This window comes from Schistocerca americana, chromosome 1, assembly GCF_021461395.2.
Source record: "Schistocerca americana isolate TAMUIC-IGC-003095 chromosome 1, iqSchAmer2.1, whole genome shotgun sequence".
Lineage (NCBI taxonomy): Eukaryota > Metazoa > Arthropoda > Insecta > Orthoptera > Acrididae > Schistocerca > Schistocerca americana.
Window position 1 is genome coordinate 183,244,345 of NC_060119.1, and position 21,177 is coordinate 183,265,521.

Sequence of the window (21,177 nt, forward strand, 5' to 3'; positions counted from 1 at the left end):
GCTAAAATTTAAGCCCGTAAACAGAGACAAAACTAAGATCTACAACATTAGAAAAGAGAGAGTACAGTTTCTGCATAAACTAAGTTTTGATGAAAAAATAACTTAATACTTAATATTATAATGTTATTTGCTGAATTTCTGAAAGGAAATTTCAACTCACAAAATTGTAAACCTACAAGGAGACAGAATGGTTGGTCAACAATTCACCCTCAGGAAGTGTTATTCAGACTAAATGTGGAAAGACACACACAAAAGTGTTTAACAGTATTTTTCTTCTTTCAAGTGTTTCTAACAGCAAGTGACTGAAATCTCATTTTACCTACCTGAAATTTATAAAAAAGTTCAATTACATTACAATCCAATGCATTTTACCAACGCTCTTCCAGAAGATTATGAAACTACTACTTTGATCCAAAAAGCCATCACGGTAAATGTATCTTCTTTATTACCATCTCCATGAATCAAACCTTAAGGATTCACAATATCAAATGTGCAACTAAATGTTTTGCTTTTATCTCATGAGCAGCCCATACAACAAGGTATTTCAAAACAGCAACCAGCGATATTTAGGTAACGGGAAAAAGTAATTTGTGGTAAGTTCCACACCTGAGCCCATGACATGCAGATTTGTGATAATGTTTTGCACTTATGTTCTGTTCATTTTGTGTGCAATCAGATGTTAGAATGGAAACTTCAAATTCTGTCTCAACTAGTTATAAAATTTCCTTTTTCATACATCTGTCACAATGATACTTAATCTTAAAGACAGTTACATCAGCTGTAATGCAGCTTTCAGTTTTGTGGACAGTTTCTCAGTGAACGGCTAACCTGGTGAAGCAGTAATTTTCACGAGCCTTTTAGCGTCATAATGCTCCCTGCTCTAGCTGGATGAACAGTCCATGGAGGCCAGAGAAGAAGATCACCTCAAGCTTGAAGGCCTCAAGTGTCTTCTCATCATCCAGGTGGTGTGTGTTGAGAACCTTAATGGCCACGTCACCATGCCAGTTCCCACGGTACACAGTTCCAAACCTTCCAGTACCAATTGGCTCACCCATCTTCAATTCATCAAATGGGATATCCCACTCCCTCATTGAAAGCTGAAATGGAAAAAAAGTTTCTTTTATGATACTGTATTATGTTAGATGGAAATCACAAAACAAAGTTTCTAAATATATAGTTGATGACAAAATACTATCCTCCTCCTTTGTTCTGTACCATCTAGGTACCACTTGATCGAGGAGAATAATGGGAGGTCTGGAACCAGATCTTCCATTTTTAATGCGGTGAGAACAAACAGTAGTTTGCATGCATTATATATTTCCAGGTCTCGTAAAAGTAGCATTCCTGACAAATTTGTTTTATCCTCTGGGTTCTTCCTCCTGATGTGTTGATTCGTACCATAGAGAATAACTATATGTTTGAGAATTAAATAGTTCATAACATTTGTACTGTGTATATTAGTACACAGTGAGAGAAAAGTTCATCATCATCATCATCATCATCATCATCATCATCATCAAAACAGGCAGCCTGCACACAATAACTAATGAACATTCTATACCTATGTAATTTTTTATAGAAGAAGTTTCACCTGTTTTTTCCTTCTTTTTCTTTATGAAATTATAAATGTTCATCACCCTATTTCGAACATATTGACGTAAATCAACTGCTTTCAATTAGTGAAGAGGTGATCACAACAATCTTGTTATTAGCATGAAAGAATATTCTTATAGCAAAGAGTCTGGGTTTCAGATTTGATCATTATCCACTATTATGCTACAAAGAGATATTACCTCTACTGATGGATGACTAGATGGAAGAACTCCCCACCTTGGCTATTGAACAACTGTTCCAGTTTATGGCAAGTTGGATGAATACACAAAGGATGAGACACAATCTGATATCACAAAATAGCTGTCTGTTGTGAAGACTATGCTGATGCTTAGTCATATGCCAAGCAAACTCCCTTGGATGTATTCCACAAAGCATTTGCATGACATCCTGACATAATTCCAGGCTAAACATTCAACCACAGTGGTTACATGTTGCAACACTTCATCAAGATCTAGTTGGCAAAGTTTGAACTTTTTGCCTGCTTCTTCCTTTTGGCACTATTTTTGTTCCACTATGAACAATTTCATAGCCAACTAGGCTGAAACCTTTGATACATCTGAAAGTTTGTGAATTATGTTTATGATGTGAACATCGCACACCTTTTTTTCCAACATTGTTTGAACAGAAATGTAATGGTTCAGCACCAGAGATTCCCCTGTGTGACAGTTCTCAGTTCCTTCTTGAAACAGTTGGACAATACTTAAAGTGGTTAGGAAATTATACATATGGAAACACAAGCAAAACCTCACAGTTCCACATTAAATCACAACAGATAAAGAACATTTAAATGAGCAGTCTAGATATGCAGTGATACCATATATAGGGACAATATTAGATGAAGTAACACGGATGTTCAAGAACATAAGCATTCAAATAAGTTTTACGATGCATAATTATCTGGAGAAAATCATCATAGCAGAGTATTTTTATTACACTTAACATATACACTTAACATAATAAAATCTCATTTTCTTCCTATGTATGCATTTGCTAGGTGGTAACATTACACAGAAACTCTCATTTTAATTGTTTAACTGACTGACCTGCAAAGCAATTCCCATTTTAAAGACAAATTCCTTTAATGCTAAGACTGTCCAGAATGTCTACATTACTTTCCTCATTTCTTCAGGTTTCCGTGTGTGTGTGTGTGTGTGTGTGTGTGTGTGTGTGTGTGTGTGTGTGTGTGTGTTTTTTTTTATGGATGCACTTGAGAATGACAAAACAAGTAGAGCAAATAAAATAATTGAAAATGCAGCCTAGTGAAATAATGCCATTCAAATAGTTGAACTTTCTTGGCTATCTTCCAGGCACAGTTGGCCACACTAGGGATGCATACGCAACTCATCCACAATGTGGTATTTGTGGAATTGTCTTCATTAACAACAACCAGTTGATTACAACTTTCCACAATTTTTTTCTTTAAAATATTGGGAACAAGTCTCTGTTTCAGCTTTCATCTTTTTAAGTAAATGGGCTGTTGTGACTTGGCAAGACAGCCAAGTCACTATGAGGTGAAGCCGAAAGGCACGCGCTTAAGCTCACGCAGGCTGGCGTGAGGTCTGGAACAGTTAAGGGAATTAATAGTAGCAAATAAAGTACGTAGTGGATGTAATACTTAACTTTAATCCATAACTGGTGTACATCGCTCTTGACTGTACATGCTCCATAAGATAAATATCAAATGCTATGGCGCCTTGCTAGGTCGTAGCAAATGACGTAGCCGAAGGCTATGCTAACTATCGTCTCGGCAAATGAGAGCGTATTTGTCAGTGAACCTTTCCTTGCAAAGTCGGCTGTACAACTGGGGCGAGTGCTAGGAAGTCTCTCAAGACCTGCCGTGTGGTGGCGCTTGGTCTGCAATCACTGACAGTGGCGACACGCGGGTCCAACGTATACTAACGGACCGCGGCCGATTTAAAGGCTACCACCTAGCAAGTGTGGTGTCTGGCGGTGACACCACATGGGCAACCTCGTATTTTGATAAGAGGAGATGACACTACAGACTTAGGCTGTATGTTGCTTTGAAGCTGCTGCTGCCACATTAAATGCCCTAAAACATTACCAGACTACTATTCAAATTCATAATTTGTCATGTGGGTGCAACAGTCATTTTAAATAGAAAATATTACAATCCAATCATGAATAACAGTGCGAGGAAAGCCTTTTTAGATTTTTTTCTGATATTAAATGCTTATTCCTTATTCATAACCATGCATTTTGCTTTATACAGGCTCACAAAACTAATGTTCGATCTCTGTACTCTTCTCCAAAAGGCTGAGAACATATTTTGCTATATTTTGCCCGTTTATAACCATTCCTTCTTACAGCTTTCACCCAGAGAGCTTTTTGAGTTGACTGATGGTAAATCTGAAGTCAAGTGACAGAAATAAAACCACTCCAATAGAAGTGAACAGAAACACCAAACTTCATTTACCAATAAAATGTGATTCCTTTGCACTTTAGACGATAATCAGAATGATTATTAGACACCTAAGTTACACAAGCTGGCACTTTTGTTCAAAATACTTCCACCAGAAGCTTGTGTTCAGGGCAACTAACATGGCAGACATTGGCTTCAAGTTTGTGGCCTCATGACAACTCCATGGGCAAAATGCAGCACAGTGGCCCCACAGCACACATGGTTGGTTTCGTTATGGGATGCACTGTAGAGCGAAATTTGCTGTGATAGCATCAGAGCTTGAAGACACAGAAATATCCCCTTCAGCCAGTTGTAATCTTAAATTATTGAAGGCCAGACTTCTATCAAACTCGACTTTTCAGTCTGAAGGGAAGCAACTACAAATTTGTTTCACATTTAATGCCTTGAGGTCATTGAGTAGTTCGAGTGCCATGCTGCCACTGTTACTGCACCGTGGGTGATGCAGCGTGATGACTGTGTAGCCTGGAGTGCGTCGCATTTGCACTTTTCTCTGTGACAGTTTTGTGATATTTGGCCCATAATACTCTTGTAGTTGAGCAGTCAGCCCTGCCCAGGAGCCGCGGTGGTAGTCTGGCAGGTCACAGAGTGTTGCAGCACACTATTCATGTGCATGCAGCGTGCAAGTCGGCACATGCTACGACAGGCCAAATCCAGAGGCATGCTGTGTAAAGCTACTGAAGCACACAGTCACTGGGCAGTGCCATCTACTGAAGCTGCCACACTGCCTGCAAGCCACTCAGTTGTGTGGCCCACCTGCTGCCCAGCATTGTGCTGTCCTTGCCAGGTAGTCTAGTCACCATCTGAGTGGCACTGTCCACTCATCATCGAAGCCTGCTGCACCTGTCCTGCACAAGGGTCCTGATTTCAATTCTTGTGTCTAACACTGCAAAGCAGCCAGCCATCACCAGGTCAATGTTGCCTCCATGCGAGTGTCCTGTGCCAGCAGCCCCACATGCACTGCTGCTGCTGCCTTCCATGTGTCTGTCTGGTAAGTCCATTAGAACCTTTCGTCTATTCATTTTGAGGACACAAAATGCCTACTACAAGGTCATAAGCAGAAGGAGCTGCAGAGGTGATTGGTAGTGAATCATTTAGAGACCTGTGAGAGCTGATAGTGAGTCTCCTGCTAGGGAATCGTCATACAATCTAGTGTCATGTAGTGTGCATTATTGTTGTTGTTGTTGTTGTTGGTGTTGTGTTGTGCATTACTTGAGCCAATAGTCAAATGTGGTAAGTTAATTTCCAAGTTATTATCATCATTTTCAATGAAAAATATTCAAGGGAATTTTCTGCAACTGATCTTAATTATAATTTTTAGAGATGTTAAATGTGTGGACAGGAATATAAATGCAGTAAGGTTAAGATAGATGGTAAATTAATTTATTTCACTTCTTGGGTAGGGAGATCTTTGTATGTGTACTTCAAGATTACAGTGATTATTCTGTGACACTGCCTTTATGAAAAGTTTCATTACTGACCCGTTAAAGAGTTGTAATTTGACAGATGTGACATTTATTTTGTACTTCCGAGACTTTACTGCAACAGCCACATTGTTTCTCTAACAAAATGGTTATAGTTTCATAGAGGTTTAACTGCTCCTCCAGGAACTCCTGGCTTACGAGTTGTGGATTAGCGACCACAGAGTCTGAGCCAGTCATAGCATTCTTTCAGTTTAGTTTTCATGCTACAATCTATTCTACCTCCTATTACTCTCCTGCTAGCCTCACAGTTTGAGGCACCATGTCACGGTCTGCACAGCCCCTCCCATCGGAAGTTGGAGTCCTCCATTGGGCACACGTGTGTGTGTGTGTGTGTGTGTGTGTGTGTGTGTGTGTGTGTGTGTACATGTTTCTTAGAATAAGTTGATTTAAGTAGTGTGTAAGTCTAGGGACCAATGACCTAAGCAGTTTGGTCCTTTAGAAATCTCTCTCTCCCCCCCCCCCCCCCCCCCCCACACACACACACACACACACTCCTGCTAAACCATAAACAGACAAGAGTCTTCAGGACCTTGTAACCACTTCTCACTCATCAACCGTGTCTAGCATACAAACACAAAAATATGAGTGCACCAGGAAACAGCCCTAATTACTGAACCTTGATTCGAACAAGTTTGTGTTCCAAGGCCAGGACAGATGCAATCCCAGCAGCTGAAAGGAAAGCTGCATAATATGGTTCTACAATGCTGACATTATCTATCATATTACTAGTGGATGTAGGTGACTGGGTCTCAAGACACACACACAGCCATAAAATTATGACTAACAGCTGCAGTCACTGAAAATGCTAGGCAGTTGGGACTCCACCAGCATGCAGAATGAAAGCATTTATTGTGAGAAGAAAACATCAATTTTTTCCATTTCACCTTCTTTTTAATGGTTACTTTCTTCTCTCTCTCTACATCTTAGTATTCAGTACATGGTTAAGAAACAAGTGCAATTGTACTGAATGCAAAGTTTTGATCCATTTTGCAACACCAGTCACTTGCGAATGCTGAGCCACAAGGAGCAAATCGCACAGTAATTGTATAATGTATGGTCCTGCACATAGCTGTTGTATACAGAATCAAAACATTGCAGAAGAGCACACTGCCACTGCCGCCGCCGCCGCCGCCGCCGCCGCCGCCACCACCACCACCACCACCACCACCACCACCACCACCACTACCCCCCCCCTCCCCCCCCTTTTCAGTGCCCCACACACAGCAGGCTAGTTGTGCCAGCTCAGAGCTCTGAGCGCACCACTGCCTCATTGTCTCTCACCTCAAACCTTGTTTTGGTAAAACTATGGTGACTTATATAATAGTAACCAGTGCAAGTATGGGTAAAAAAAAAAAGAGTACAATTTGAGAAACATTTATGTAATCATGCATGATAACGAACTGTTAATGGTGGGTCACCTGTATTTATGATGCTAAAAACAAAAAAAAATTGGTTTTTATACAAGTGAATACAGTTCAAGCAGTAAATAAATTCATAATGAATAAATGGATAACTGTAATATTAAGGGTTTTGTATGTTGTGCTTCAATTCACAAAGTGTGAAATCATGAATTTTTTTTATTAAATTTTACAAATTTTTCTCAAAATGCTAAACTATTTATCTTTAAGCAAAATCACGAAATAACTGACTAAATTTTGTAGAGCCATATAATTTGAAGTTAACAGCGGAAATTCAATTCTACACCACTTCAACATCTTGTATTGTATTGAGTAAAGGCCACATGTGTAAAATTATTAATAAGAGTTCTTCCCATAAGAAGAATTAGAAGGCACTAATGATGAGAGGTGTCAAAAGATACGTTACTCTCAGACATCAGTGTAGCGGCAAAAAAGTTGAAAACTGATAAAAAAGAATTCGTTTTATCAACAATTAAAACTGAAAGAATTCATTTTATTAACAACTATCTTTCATTGAGGCCAATATACCAATGGAAAAAATTGATCATCCGAAACTAAGAGAGTATATGAACAAATACGTACCACGTTAGTGTAATATTATATATTTTTCGAGGGGAACAAATATGAGCACCAGTCCGACTGCGGGGCTTTGGAGCAGAGATTTTACTAGTGTTATTAAAAACAGACACACATGGTTTTATGTACCAAAATGCAGCTGGGTGTAAAGGTAATTCCTTTATGCTTGTACAGAACCCACCCCAAAAACTATTCTTACTTTTCTAGCAATAACAAGACAAACTGAGACCTGGAGAATCAGCAAAATTTGGACATTCCTGTGTTGCCAACTATCACAAGGCAAGAATTTTAAAAAGTACAAATAGAGTGACCTACTCAACCTAACCCAACTGTCATGCATCAAGATTTTATAATGTTTATAACATGAAGTTTTGGGATGATGTATAAAGTTGGCTTCCTCTATTTGTATGTCATTGCAGCCAACTTGTGCACGTGTAATTGCCGTGTCGTCACTATGTTGACAATCACTAGCCCCACAACCGAACCAACATGCATATTTTTTGATACCCATATTTTTTTGATACTTATATTCTTTTGTACTATCACTTACTATATTTACATATGAATTCGAATCAAACTGAATATGTTTTCTGTACTCAGTACATTAATTACTATTCTTATATTATGCATGCCGAAATATGAAGATTAATGAGCTGAAACCATTGAACACAAATGAAATCACAGGCACAAAAGACGACTGAAAATCTGCAGCAGCATTTTCAAATCAACTTCAGTACCCCAAGGATAGCAATCATGTGTTTATGCCACGCTCTCTCATTCAACAATATTTAGGATTAGATAATGCATGCTGGAGCCCCATTCATTTCAAAAACAAGAACAATAATTCCTTAAATTGTGTTAAATAGTACTCTAATATCAAGTCTATTGTCATTTTTAAGGTGCTGGAGACTTGCCCTTAGCTGGAAGATTATGGAAGGTTCTGTACCTCAAATCATCAAATATGAGGAGGAAAGATTAAAAGAAGCTACGAAAGATGAGAGACTTTCAATTCTTTGTGATGAAACGATGGACAGAAATGGGCAGAGAGTGTTCATGGTTCTGATAAAAGTACTTAGTTCAGAATTTTTTTGTCAGGGGAGTGAAAGTTATTGCAAATTCAAATGCTACAGCATGTTCACAAGCAGTTATGTGCGTATTTCAGAAACCTAAAATTCAGTACCAAAATGTAGTTTCTGTAACTTCGGATTCAGCCTGTTACAGTGGCAAGTGTATAAATGCAATTTGGGTTTTGGATCCAGCACCGTTAGAACACATGCAGTGCTGGGTCCATAAATTAAATTTGGCAGGCAGTGTGTGAACCACGGGACTCAATGATTTGAACCATTGTGTTGAGCATCTTTAATATCCGAAATAAATAGCATGCATACATTCAATTCTTAAATCTGAAATATGAAAGTGAACCCACAAAAGCTACACTTTTCACGAGTCCCGTCATCACTAGGTGGAACTTCAGTTTAAAAGCATCAAGTACCTTGGAGAATGTCTGTATGATACAGTAGAATCTGTTGAAACTGTTTAAGATAAGAGTGTGTCTGTGAACTATTTTAAAAAGTTGACCTCTACTGTAGTAAAAAAATCAGTGCCTTGCTATTTTTCTTATTGAGCATTGCTCAAAATATTATAGTTTGCTGCTGCCATTAGAGAGAATTTGTGTTCTACGATTCAAGTTCAGTGAGTTTTGAAAGAGCTTTAAATTACTACAGGATGCATCCCTTCCCTCACCCTGCCCCCTCCCCTCCCAAGACAGCCTACGATAAGCTTAATACACTGCCGAAGCAAATCCAAGTACATTTACCATCTCTGTTCTAAACTGGAGGTAGAGAAGCCTGATAAAACTGAACCACTTCATACAGGGTGACACGTGAAGAACTGTCATTTCTTCTGTTAGTAAATTGTTTGATCCAAGAAACATACTGAAAGGTGACTCATTGTTGAAATCTCTAAACTAATTGAGTAAATTCCTATTCTACGAGAGTTTTTAAAGGAACATCTTGAACCATACAAAGTGTTTAGGGATTTAATTGCTAGTTCTTGCAGAGAACTATCCTACTTTCTCTGAAATAAGAGTATGGGCATTTTGTGGAAGCTGCAGTGCATGCTTTGTGGATTCCAGTCAGTAAAGTTGATAGGCATTTTCAACATCCTGTAATATAATGTCTGGCAGCAGAATAGCTCTGACTCCCAGTAAATGGAGGTCATGGTTTCCCTGTCTTTCTCAGATTGATTTGCAGATTCTGTACATAGGCTAGGCCCTACTTATTAAAGTGGTAAGATAAATGTTTACAAACACTCATGCTTTGATGTATGTCGTTTTCACCAGATGCGTAATTTTTACGCTTTTTGAATTTACGTAAAAATAAAATATGATTCATTGCAAATTTGCATTCAATTTTTGCTTTGGCTTTTATTGCTGAAAATAAAATTTACCAAAATTATTGATAAAAGATATAAGAATAGTGAAAACATACCAAAACAGATTTTTAAAAGTGACCAAACCTGATAAAAATTTACAACACAAACATGTGCCTCTATTAATTAGTAAGAAACATTTCTGTAATTAATCAGCAATTCAGCAGAGAGTACGGGTGGAAATCTGTCCTACACCCATACTCTCTGCTGGAAATATCACTCTGCCACGAAGAAAAATAATCAGCAATTCATAATGATGTGAATATTATGCTGCCAAGGAAATTCTGTTAATGGATTAGATGCAAGTAGATCTTGATGAACTTAGAAGGTGCAGCCAGTAGACAGCAAGGTCAATAGACATTGTCAATCAATAACCCCTTGAAATGTAGCCTCAGGCATAAACTTCATTTATTCATGAACTAGTTAAGATTTCATAGTAAGGGGATATGACAAGGCTCATTGTGTTTACTTCTTCTTCTTCTTTTTTTTTCTTTACACTTTTACTATTAATGTGGTTATAGAAAATCTGTAAGTTTGAAGGTTTATATACAACAGTTTCAGTGTTACACACACAAGTATTATTTTAATTAATATTAATATCTTAACATATCAGTTGTGTGCAAAGCACTTACCTACCTAAATATGGACTGGTTTTGCTACAGACTAACTCCTTGAAATTCTATTGATACAAACAACAGTTTCTTCCATTTCCACAATTCTGCGTAACTCTTCTTATTTTAGATCTCTGAGAAATCCGCTATGAAGTGACTTACCTTGAGGATGATTAGTGCAGTGTGGATAGTAGTGTTTATAGGAAGTTGCACATTTTCTCTGAATGAAAACCATAATATCTAACAGACAGGAATTTTGTTAGTAGGAATAATGTGTAGATTTTTTTTAAATTAAGGAATTATTAGTATGCATAGACGTTTATTTTATCAATGTATCTGAGGTCATTTACAACTAGTCTGTTTTCGTGGTGGAAACCCACTAGTTAGTAATCTAAATTCTACATCATTATTAAGTCTGCCAGTAAATCTATACAAAAAAAAGTGAAGAAAAAAAAGTTTCATTTTGATGTGCCTCACTTAAAGAAGATTAATGTGAATGTTTAGTATTTTCTTACAGTTTGGTTGTTTGATATATATAAATATAATTAAAGTTCCATCCTGACAACAATAAAGAAATACAACAACAACATACCCCTCTCAAGCCTCTAAGGCCCAACAAGGGTCAATCCCCCACTGAACGTGTACCTTGTACTTCAAGGAAGGGGAAAGGATTATACAGGATGGCTAGAGAAATTTTAGTAATTTGGTACAAACTTTTATTCTGAATTTTCTTTGTATGCTGTTTAACTAAGAATTAAGTGCAAGTTTCCTCAAAGCCCATGTATGTGAAGAAGTGTAGTGTCAGGAGATGCTTAGTTTCCAGTACTTTCCTGACAAAAATAGCTAAATGTATCTGTAGGTTAACCAATGGGTTGCGTGAGAAACAAGTCACGGGTGGTTGCTGGCCATTCAAGGAATTCGGAGTCAAATCTGGCCACTCTCTTGGACTTCAGCGACAGAGCAGACAACAGCCTGTCTCTCTCTCTCTCTCTCTCTCTCTCTCTCTCTCTCTCTCTTACTCGTGCCTTCAAACTGAGCAGATAGCTTAGCGCATCTGACCAACTCTGTTCTTCTCAACCATCAAGTTAACTCACATGCACACCATCTAGATTTGCGGACATCCTCCAATCCTGCATTAATGAGCCCTTATGTAACACAAATATTCAGAAAACCAAAATTTGGTTTGCTTTGCTCTTTCATTTTGAAACTCTCTTCATATGCCCATTCCTTATCCATACCAATCAGGCTCCATTTCTATGTCAGTGCATATCTATTGAAATCCTAGCAAAAAAACCTGCCCTTTAGTAGTTTTGTTTTAGCTAAATTTAGTTATTCCACAACTGTACCAGCTAAAAAACAATTGAACTACATACATCATACTCGGTTCAGAAATTCACCTTCAGGAACTGGCAGAAGTTTAGCAACACTGTTGAGTAACCTGCTCCAACACACAGATGTACGTTATGTTAAGTTAGTTCTTGTTCCAAGTTGATGAAGGTTCTTGTTGTCTCGTAATTCAGAAGAAATGGATCACACTTGTTCTTTTGTAATATTTGCAGATAGTTAACTCAGATATTGAAAAAAACTGAAACTTATCCACTTGCAGGGAATCAATGGACTACACAGGATATTTCCATCTTACAAAAACAGTTGGAATGACTGCAAAAATAAAATAAGGGGACACTAAACAATTGTAAAATCCCAGTTTTCTTTCTGCTGTAATGCCTGTTCATCACAGTGAATATCTGCGACTGTGACAGTGAGTGAAGAAGAATACAATGACAAAAACACAAATAATGAGAGAGGGCTCTATGCATGGTAACCCAACACCACCTTTGCTGTCCACAGGCACAACTGTGGAGAAAAACAAGCTAAGTTACTGCCAGCACAGAAAAATTAATATTAGTAACTACAACAAATAATGAAGAAAGGGAGATGGATAGACTTGCTTATCGAGGAGAAGTTGCATCCTCAGACTAAATACTGGAGTAATAAACATGTACATTTAACACTGATGACCTTTACAGAAAAACAAGTTTGTGGTGGCACAACAAATTTAGAGAAATACTAATACTAAATTGTTATTTCATGCTGTAGGTTATTATATGAGAAAGTTTTATTTTTACTTCAAAATGATATTATCTTACGACACTTGAAATTTCTATTCCATCACTTGATCACAAGCTGAATTGATCCTATGTAAATGACTTCAATAAAAGATACTGACAGTTGCACTTACTCCTATTTGTTAACATCAGTTTTTCCTTTCATATTAAACAATGCTTGAACTGACTGTCATTAAAATCATCTATACTTAATCTTTTTTTTTTCAAAATTCTGTTAATATATTACTACCAGTAACAGTTACTAGACAATGTATTGTGAACAAAGCTTTCAGACTGCAGACAACAAGATGGAATACCTGTCTTATACACACCACACACACACACACACACACACACACACTAAATAAATGATAGTTGTCTCTGCAACCTTGAGTGTAATAGGATGTGGCATGCCACCTTTATTTAAAATTTATTTAGTCTAGATTTTGAAATAGATAAGTTTGCTTTCAGCTTACAGTAATTTTGATACATTAGCCACATTTCCTATATAGCAATGCACAACCTAAAGAGCAACAGACACCAAGTAAACAGCAACTACATCTGTCAACGCAAACTTTATGAATGGGTTGGTTGGATTCCAAAATCACAAAAACTATAATAATGAAAATGTGTCTCACTCCTTGTCAACTTGTGACATGAAACTGTAATGACTGCTTTACACCAGAGTGAACAAACATCAGCGAATGAGAATTCCCTCTCATATAAACAGTAGCCAAGTACAAGTGAACATCATTCAGTTTGGTTCAGTTCACATGAGCTCACTTGTGTTCCACTGGTTGTCAGTTTTTCAATGAACCACCAGAGTAAGTTCATGCCATCATCACTTTGGCACCAGCAGCATAGAGAGCATTGTCTGTGGTTCTGTGAGTGAACTTTTATTACTGACACAAGTTACGTGAGTAATGGAGTGATCTGAAGAGAATGTAATGTTTCTGACTAGAATATAGACACAAACATGGTTCTTAGATCCAAGAGATCCACATCTTAAATGCCAAACAGAAAGAAATAATAATAATGATGGAATATTGCCGAAGCACTGAAAGGTTCAACTGGGGATGTGAGAAAGACAATAAATTCATACATGCTTGCATCAGGCAGTAACATAGTGAATAAGCACAGCCAGAGCTTCAATTTCTCCATTTACACTCTGTATAAACAGATTGTGAAGTTTCTTAAAATGATTCAACCAGCGGTTCAATGCACTGAAATTTTCAATGTCAATCTACAAAGCTATTTCACAGACCTTGTCTAGCAGATTTTTTCGCTGATAAGAATGCTTCCACTTCTCTGTCCTTGAAACTATATTAGAAGAACATTTTCCACATCACTGACTGTAGACACATGAATGTTCCTCCATTTTGAATCCACAGGAATCATTATCTTTGGCATTTGAGAACACTTCCATATTTTTGAATATGCTGCACATGTAGACAGCTATAAATCTTATTTCTTCCCCAGGTTTGAATATTGAAGTTAAGATAGTCATCAACATCGCCGATGGTCGTCACCTTTTGCTAGACTGTAAGCTTTTAAAATCTGTTTTTGCACTTCGTGGAATCAGTTACTGTGACCTCACATCAGGTGACCTTAGTTGAATGGAAATTGATCTCGGGTTCTTTCAAGGCATCTGCCTGTATTACTAGAAGGGAAGTCGTGTTATTGAATAAGATCCAGGTACATGTTGACCGGTTGAATTAATCACGATTTACTGCATCACATAAGAAAAAATTTGACTCTTGTGAAGTGAAACGGAAAGAAATCAGAAACCCACTCTAACATGTTAAGAATTACATAAAAACTAGATTTAAATTTGCAAAATGTTTCTAGTTTTTTCCTTAAAGGTGGACTCTTTCTTAATGCAGGGTCTGTTAAGAGCATAACATTGTTCTTATGGGAGTTTTGCAGGAAGCAATGGAAATTTTCATTATAAGTGCATTTGTTAATTCAGGGTTTAGCTGTATGCACTTTAATAAAATCCTAGAAGTGCTTTGCATACTCCACTGTAGGCATCACGAACTATCTGAGATACAGCAAGCATTCAAATGAGAAACAATTTAAATGTAAATGTCTCCAGCTGCTACCAGCCTGAGAGTAAATGCTAACCTTTCTTCAAGTTATGTTGCTCCAAGTGTTCTGCATTTAAATTTCCCCCTCAATTGTAACAAGAAACCAGCAAAAACTGTAAAATGACATGCACTAAGCTTCGCAATAATGGTAAGGAGTTCAGTGCACTACCTCCTTGTGTTTCATACTTAGGCCTACATTCTTCTTGTGTAATACCATTTTGCTTGCTTCATCATAATCAACAAGTTTGTCATGCAAACTTATCCTATCTGAATACCAAAGTTTTGCATTTCAGCTATAAATAATGTTGTGTCAAGTAAAACCCACGTAGTGCCCCCCCCCCCCCCCCCCCCCCCCCAAAAAAAAAACACAGAATTGTTACAGAAGAAATAACACAGTGTTGATACAGTAGGCATGCTATGCTCATTATCTCGTGTTCTCTTCCATGTACCATGTAAATGCTTGTACGCAGATACACAAGTTTATTCTGTCTGCTTACATTCACTCCAGTGTAAATAAGAATTAATATCACAAATTACCATGTTTCTTAATCACATAGCTTCCTCAAAAACACTTTGGAAGTAAGTAGTAGTTCTTTTACAAGATTCAGGTGTGATTTTCAATGTAGTGGTGGCTATATCACTGTTTGTGTCATTTTGTGTGGAAAACACCTTAATCTTCATTGTTTCCTCAATAATTTATTAGTGAACCTTGAAAAAATTTTATTTACTTAAACTTATTAGTGAACTGTTTTAATAATACTAAATGTAATTTAGAACTATTATATTTTTAATTTTTAATGTCGCAGAAAGTCATAATAAATGTTACTTACACTGTTTTGTCTGGGCCAGGTTCGTTCAACTGCTTCCCCATCAGACACTTGACTATCCTGGGAGTCAACCCGCACAGGTGTACGTTCACTGTCACTACCAGACACAGTACGCTCACTGTCATTGGACTTTGATGTGTCTGCAAGGTCATCACTCTCCACCGTCTCTGTTGTCTTTACTGAAGTATTCGTAATGACAGAAGAACTATTAACTGGAGTTGATGCAGAAGGAGCCAATGGATGTGTCTCTAAGGTGACACCCTTCTCAGGCTGCGAATTCACATCTGCGTGCACAAAAACATTGTATCAAATGTGGAAGGGCAAATTAGTAACTTCCTGGATATGAACACGTATCAGCTCACAACAGAAAGAAATGGAAACATTATTCATCAATTCAAGTTAAAAATTTGAAAAGAAGGCTTTGCTGTTATTCACAGCAATTAAAAATATTTCAACTTTTAACAGGAGAAAAGGGGGATACTAAATAGCACACAAAAATCAAGAAAACCTGTGAAACTGTAGACAGTTACAGGCTAGTTGGACAGCATAAGAATTCATTAATTTATACAAGGGCATCCATTAACCTGTAAACAATATTTAGAACAAACGATCCATACTGAAATCCTTAAAAATTGCACCTACTCTCAGGCTTCAGAAAACTACAACACCATGAATGATACAGCAAAACAAAACAAAATATATCTGAGAAATAAACACATTGATATGCAAATGATGACAGCTACATTTTAAGTATGACCTGTTTTTCAACACTGTTTTAAATATTGTGTTACAGAATAAGTTCAAGAGAGCTAAACAGCTTGGTAACTGCAGAATATGGCCAGAAATTTTGTTTCAGCCAGCAAAAATTTAGCATCAGTGGACATACATTATCAATTATATGATATACACCTCCAATGGAATGAGTTCAAATGTGAGTCAATAGAATTTGTTCATAGACAGAAGGATAAACAACATTGGTGAACAATACTTAGGACAATTGCCTGCCTATCATTTCTAAATATTGTGAGCTCAATTTTTCACGAAACTGCAACATAATTGAACTTTACAAATGGGCAGTGTTCTGACAACTTTCCTTCTCGTATTGTAAACATAGTTTAAATTATGTTGAAATGCAGAAATCAAATAAGACTTGTCAAGAATTGTGTCTTTTGACAATAGTATTTTATCGTATGTATTACAAGGATCTCGCATAAAAATAATCATGAGAAATACAGCAAGTGCAAATTAACTTGAATTCTGTTACTGGATGGCAGCACACACACACACACACACACACACACACACACAATCTTTCACAATTCTTGATGTATTATAGGATGTGCACACTGAAGTATTTAATTTGGAATCTCAGCATGCTGTACATATTAAAGAAGAGGTAGCTCAAAAGTTATCAGTCAAATGATCAGCTGACTAATTCTCTACTTTCCAAAATTAATCTGAAAATGTTATAAGAGTGGTCAGTTAAGAGTTACACAGCAGGACTGTTGCTTAACGATCTTCACAGTGTTTAGTTGATATCACTAACAAGAACATTTACACAGTAACAGAAACATGCAATGCACCACAATATCCGTAAATAAACCTTTAACAACAATTTATTTTTTATTGAAACAATCCATTTCATGAATAAGAAGACAGCCAGGGATAGAGAAACTGACACCCATATTGAAAGATAAAAAATTTAGTTGACAACACAAGGTCAAATAATTAAATGAAGTGTAAGTTATATTAGACAGAAAGACTGTACAATCAGGAATACACTTATTGGAGGTTAAGAACTAGTCATTGATAGTGATTCTTTTTGTTCGGAGAAATAAAAGTCGTAAGGGGGCAAGGTCAAAAACTGGAGTGCACTCAGGGCCCTGTGAGCCAGGGCTTTATCAACGTGGAAAACCCATTCACCCGACTGCCAAAGATCATGCCTCTTCTACCATAAATTGATGCATAAGCTTTTCAAAACATCTATGCAGAAAGCATGGTTAGCTGTCTAACGCTCTGGAACAAACTCTGAATGTACAACTCCTCTCATATAAAAAAAGGGGCAGTGGGGGAGTGGGCAGGGGGAAGGTGGTGGTGGGAAGAGGGAGTGGGGAGGGAGCAGACAGGTGGGTTCAGGGGAGAGGGGAGGGGAGAGGATAGCAATCGGGGGGAGGAGAGAAGAGACGAGACTAACTGGCAGAGGGGGAGAGGAGACTAACTGAGGGTGGGAGAGACGAGAGGGGCCAAAATGGTGGGAGGGGCTGAGCATATTGGAGGAGAGGATGAGAGAAGAGTAACTGGAGGTGGAGAGAGAGGAGAGTAATTTGGGGGGAGGGAAGAGGAGAGAAGAGTAATGGGGAGGGGGAGGGGAGAGGAGTAATGGGGAGGGGGAGGGGAGAGGAGTAGAGGGGAGAGGAGTAATGGGGAGGGGGAGGGGAGAGGAGTAGAGGGGAGGGGAGTAATGGGGAGGGGGAGGGGAGAGGAGGGGAGATTGAAATGGGGAATGCAGATTTAACCCAAGTTTTTCTTAAACAATATTATGAGAAGGTTATTCACCACATAGAGTTGGCATTGAGTCGCAGACAGCAACAATGAAAAGACTGCTAAACAAAGTCCTTCAAAAATATGTGCGAGCACATACACACGCGCCTACGCCTGGGACCTCTATCTCTGTCTACAGTGGTTGACTTCTGACTGTGTCCATGTCTGACATCAATACAATCTGCAGCCTATGGTGTGAGGTTAGAGGCAGCAGGGGGTGAGCAGGGGAAAGGAATGCTGGATGGGGGTTGGGACTGGAGAATATGATCTCCTGCTTCTGAGAGCATATAATGATGTGTTGGCAACAGGATTGTGCTGCTATTTGCAGGGTCAGGAGGCTGTGCTGGGGAGTAGAAAAGAGAGAAAGGGGACAAGAGAGGTAGAGAAGGGGTGAAGATCGTAGGTCCGTTCGTTGAATAGTAAGTGAGTGCAGTACTGGAGAGGGAGCAGGGAAAGTGGTAATGAGTAGGCAACGAACATGGAGTAACGAAGGTTGAGGCCAGTGGGGTTAAGAGAATGAAGGATATGGCACAGGAAGAGTTCACAGCTGCACAATTCAGAAAAGATTGTGTTGGTAGCAAGGATCCAGATGGTGCAGGCTCTAAGGCAGTCGGTGAAGTGAAGCAAACTGTGTTGGGCAGTGTGTTCAGCATCAGAGTGGACCTGCTGCCAGGTCTGGCAGCATCCATTCATGCGGACAGACAGCTAGTTGTCATGCCCATGTACAAAGCAGCACAACTGTTGCAGCTTGGTTTGTGGATCACATGCCTGCTTTCAATCGTAGCCCTGCCTTCGATGGACAGAAAATGCCTGTGACAAGACTGGAGCAGGTGGTAGCCAGAGGGTGTATATGACATGTCGTGCATCTAGGTCTATTGCACGGACATGAGCCAAGAAGCAAAGGGATTGGAGCATGGTGCAGACTAAACAGACAAGGATATTGCATAGGTTGGACAGCTGGCGAAATGCTACTATGGGAGTGGTGTGGAGGATAGTGAGTGGGATACTCCTTACTCCAGGGCATAACGAGAGGTATTCGAAATCTTGGCAGAGAATGCCATTCAGTTGCTCCCAATTCTTGGTGGTTCTGAGTCATGAGAGGAATTAACTTGTGGCCAGATAGTGGTTATGTGGGGTGTGGTAGATGACTGATGAGCCAAAGTACGGGAGATTGTTTCTGAACGAGATTGGGTGGGTAATTTTCAACTGTGAAGATCTCAGTGACACCTTTGGCATACTTGGAGAGGGACTGTTTGTCATTACAATGTGACAATCACAGGTACCTAATGCCTAGGTTGTATAAAGAAACTTCTTGGTATTGAATGGGTGGTAGCTGTCAAAGTGGAGTTATTGTTAATGGTTAGTGGGCTCATGAGGATGGTGGTACTGCTGTAACCATCCCTGAGGTAGAGGTAAACACTGAGGCTTGCTGGTTTGAGATGGAGAAGGTTTTATCAATGAATCTGAACCAGGTGAGTGTTTTGGGATTCATCTAAATGGCTCGTGGATAGGTTAGTGCCATGTGCTACTCTAAATTGAGCTGGATTTCTGGAATGTGGTCACTGTGGCGGTGTATCTGAAAGCTGGCAGAGTCCCTCCACCAGGTAATCTCTGCAGTTCATAGCCACAGTGCTGATGCATTTTTCATCAGGTATCAGTTTTTAGGTTGCAGATTACAGTTTTTTTCATTGCCAGCAACAGTGGCCATGTGTATACGATTTGTGTTTGTGTGAATGAGTGCCCAAAAGCTTAAGTGCTTAGCAGTCTTTTCATTGTGCCTGTCTGGAACTCAATGCCTCCTCAATGTGCTGCGAGCAGCAATCCATCCTTTCATTCTACTGTTGTTATTCTTCATGTACTTTCCAAAATTTAAGAGAATTATTCTTATGGTGGATTTAAAATTAGTTGCAACTTTTGACATTTGGTTACCGGAGGGCATGTGATGCCATTGCCCAGGTAAAAACCAATGGCGAGCCAGCTTTCTCTACCATGCTCTCAGCAGTTCGGTTTGTAAAGCGACCCTGTTGCCATGCTGTGGATAAAGAGTACCAAGTGGTATCACACATCAGATGCATCTACATTTGTCAGCTCTTGCTGTAAAGTGGTATTTTCTGGCATTAAAGAGTTCTGCAGTCATCAGGTATTGTAAACAAATGTTTTGTTGCATTAATAACAACAGTGCACCATGTCTGAACACAAATTCACCATAAATGTGATCATTCAGCAACACATTCACTGACTGAAGATAATATTCTGCTGCCAAATATCCCTCCAAATTTGACAATAATAATGGACAATGTGCCTTACCACTCTTGTGACTTTTAAAGCAACTACAATGCAGTGGAGGAAAGTAGATATTTTGCTCTGGCTACAAAGAAAAGTTCCACTGGATATAGCTGAACCTACCTTGCAGAAGGCAATGTTAATGGGACTTTTAGTGCTGTACAAGCCAAAAACTCCAAACCAAAAAGTTAAACTGACTGGTGCTAAAGTACATAGTTTAATCAGGATTCTTCTGCATCAAGCTAAATTAAATCTTACAGACTAAATGGGCCTAGGTGAAAGTAATGTGGCAAGAAACAACAAGTTTGCACTCAGTGATGTTGAAAGGCGGACAAAAGCAGCCATTGCAAAATGTTACACCACAGGACAGGCCTCGAGTTGTCAGCCATATCAGGAATGTAGTTGAGGAAACATGGAATCCTGAAGGACCACAACGAGTTATCTCGTTGCCTTGTTAAAATATGCTAATTTTGCCAAAACGCAGCAGAGTTTACAAACATTCATATCACTAATATTCCAATGCAGTTGAAATTACAAAACATTGCTGTGACAGTGTATTATTGAACTAGCAACTGAGGGCAAGACAGGTTAATAGTTTACGCAAAAGCCCATGAACGCTTAAGTTCTTCAGTTTTATTTTTTACAAGACCCTCAGAAACTCTCATTCACCAGCTATTGATGAACCTTAAAAATTACATTATTTAAAAAAAAAAAAAATGTAGTTGCTTGAATGTCATGATAGATATGGAAAGTTTTGCATATTA

The 21,177-nt window shown here is 38.6% G+C and overlaps 1 protein-coding gene across 1 annotated transcript in view; it reads right to left on the bottom strand.

Annotated features, from left to right (window-relative positions):
* The window catches only part of LOC124624822 (kinase suppressor of Ras 2), a 173,689-nt gene that overhangs the window by 81,681 nt on the left and 70,831 nt on the right, over nt 1-21,177 (bottom strand). Inside the window, exons 11-12 of the mRNA XM_047149163.1 lie at nt 15,593-15,873; nt 924-1,097 (exon numbers count right to left, since the gene is read on the bottom strand). Of these exons, the coding sequence (XP_047005119.1) occupies nt 924-1,097; nt 15,593-15,873 (455 nt within the window). The remainder of the gene's footprint in view (nt 1-923; nt 1,098-15,592; nt 15,874-21,177) is intronic.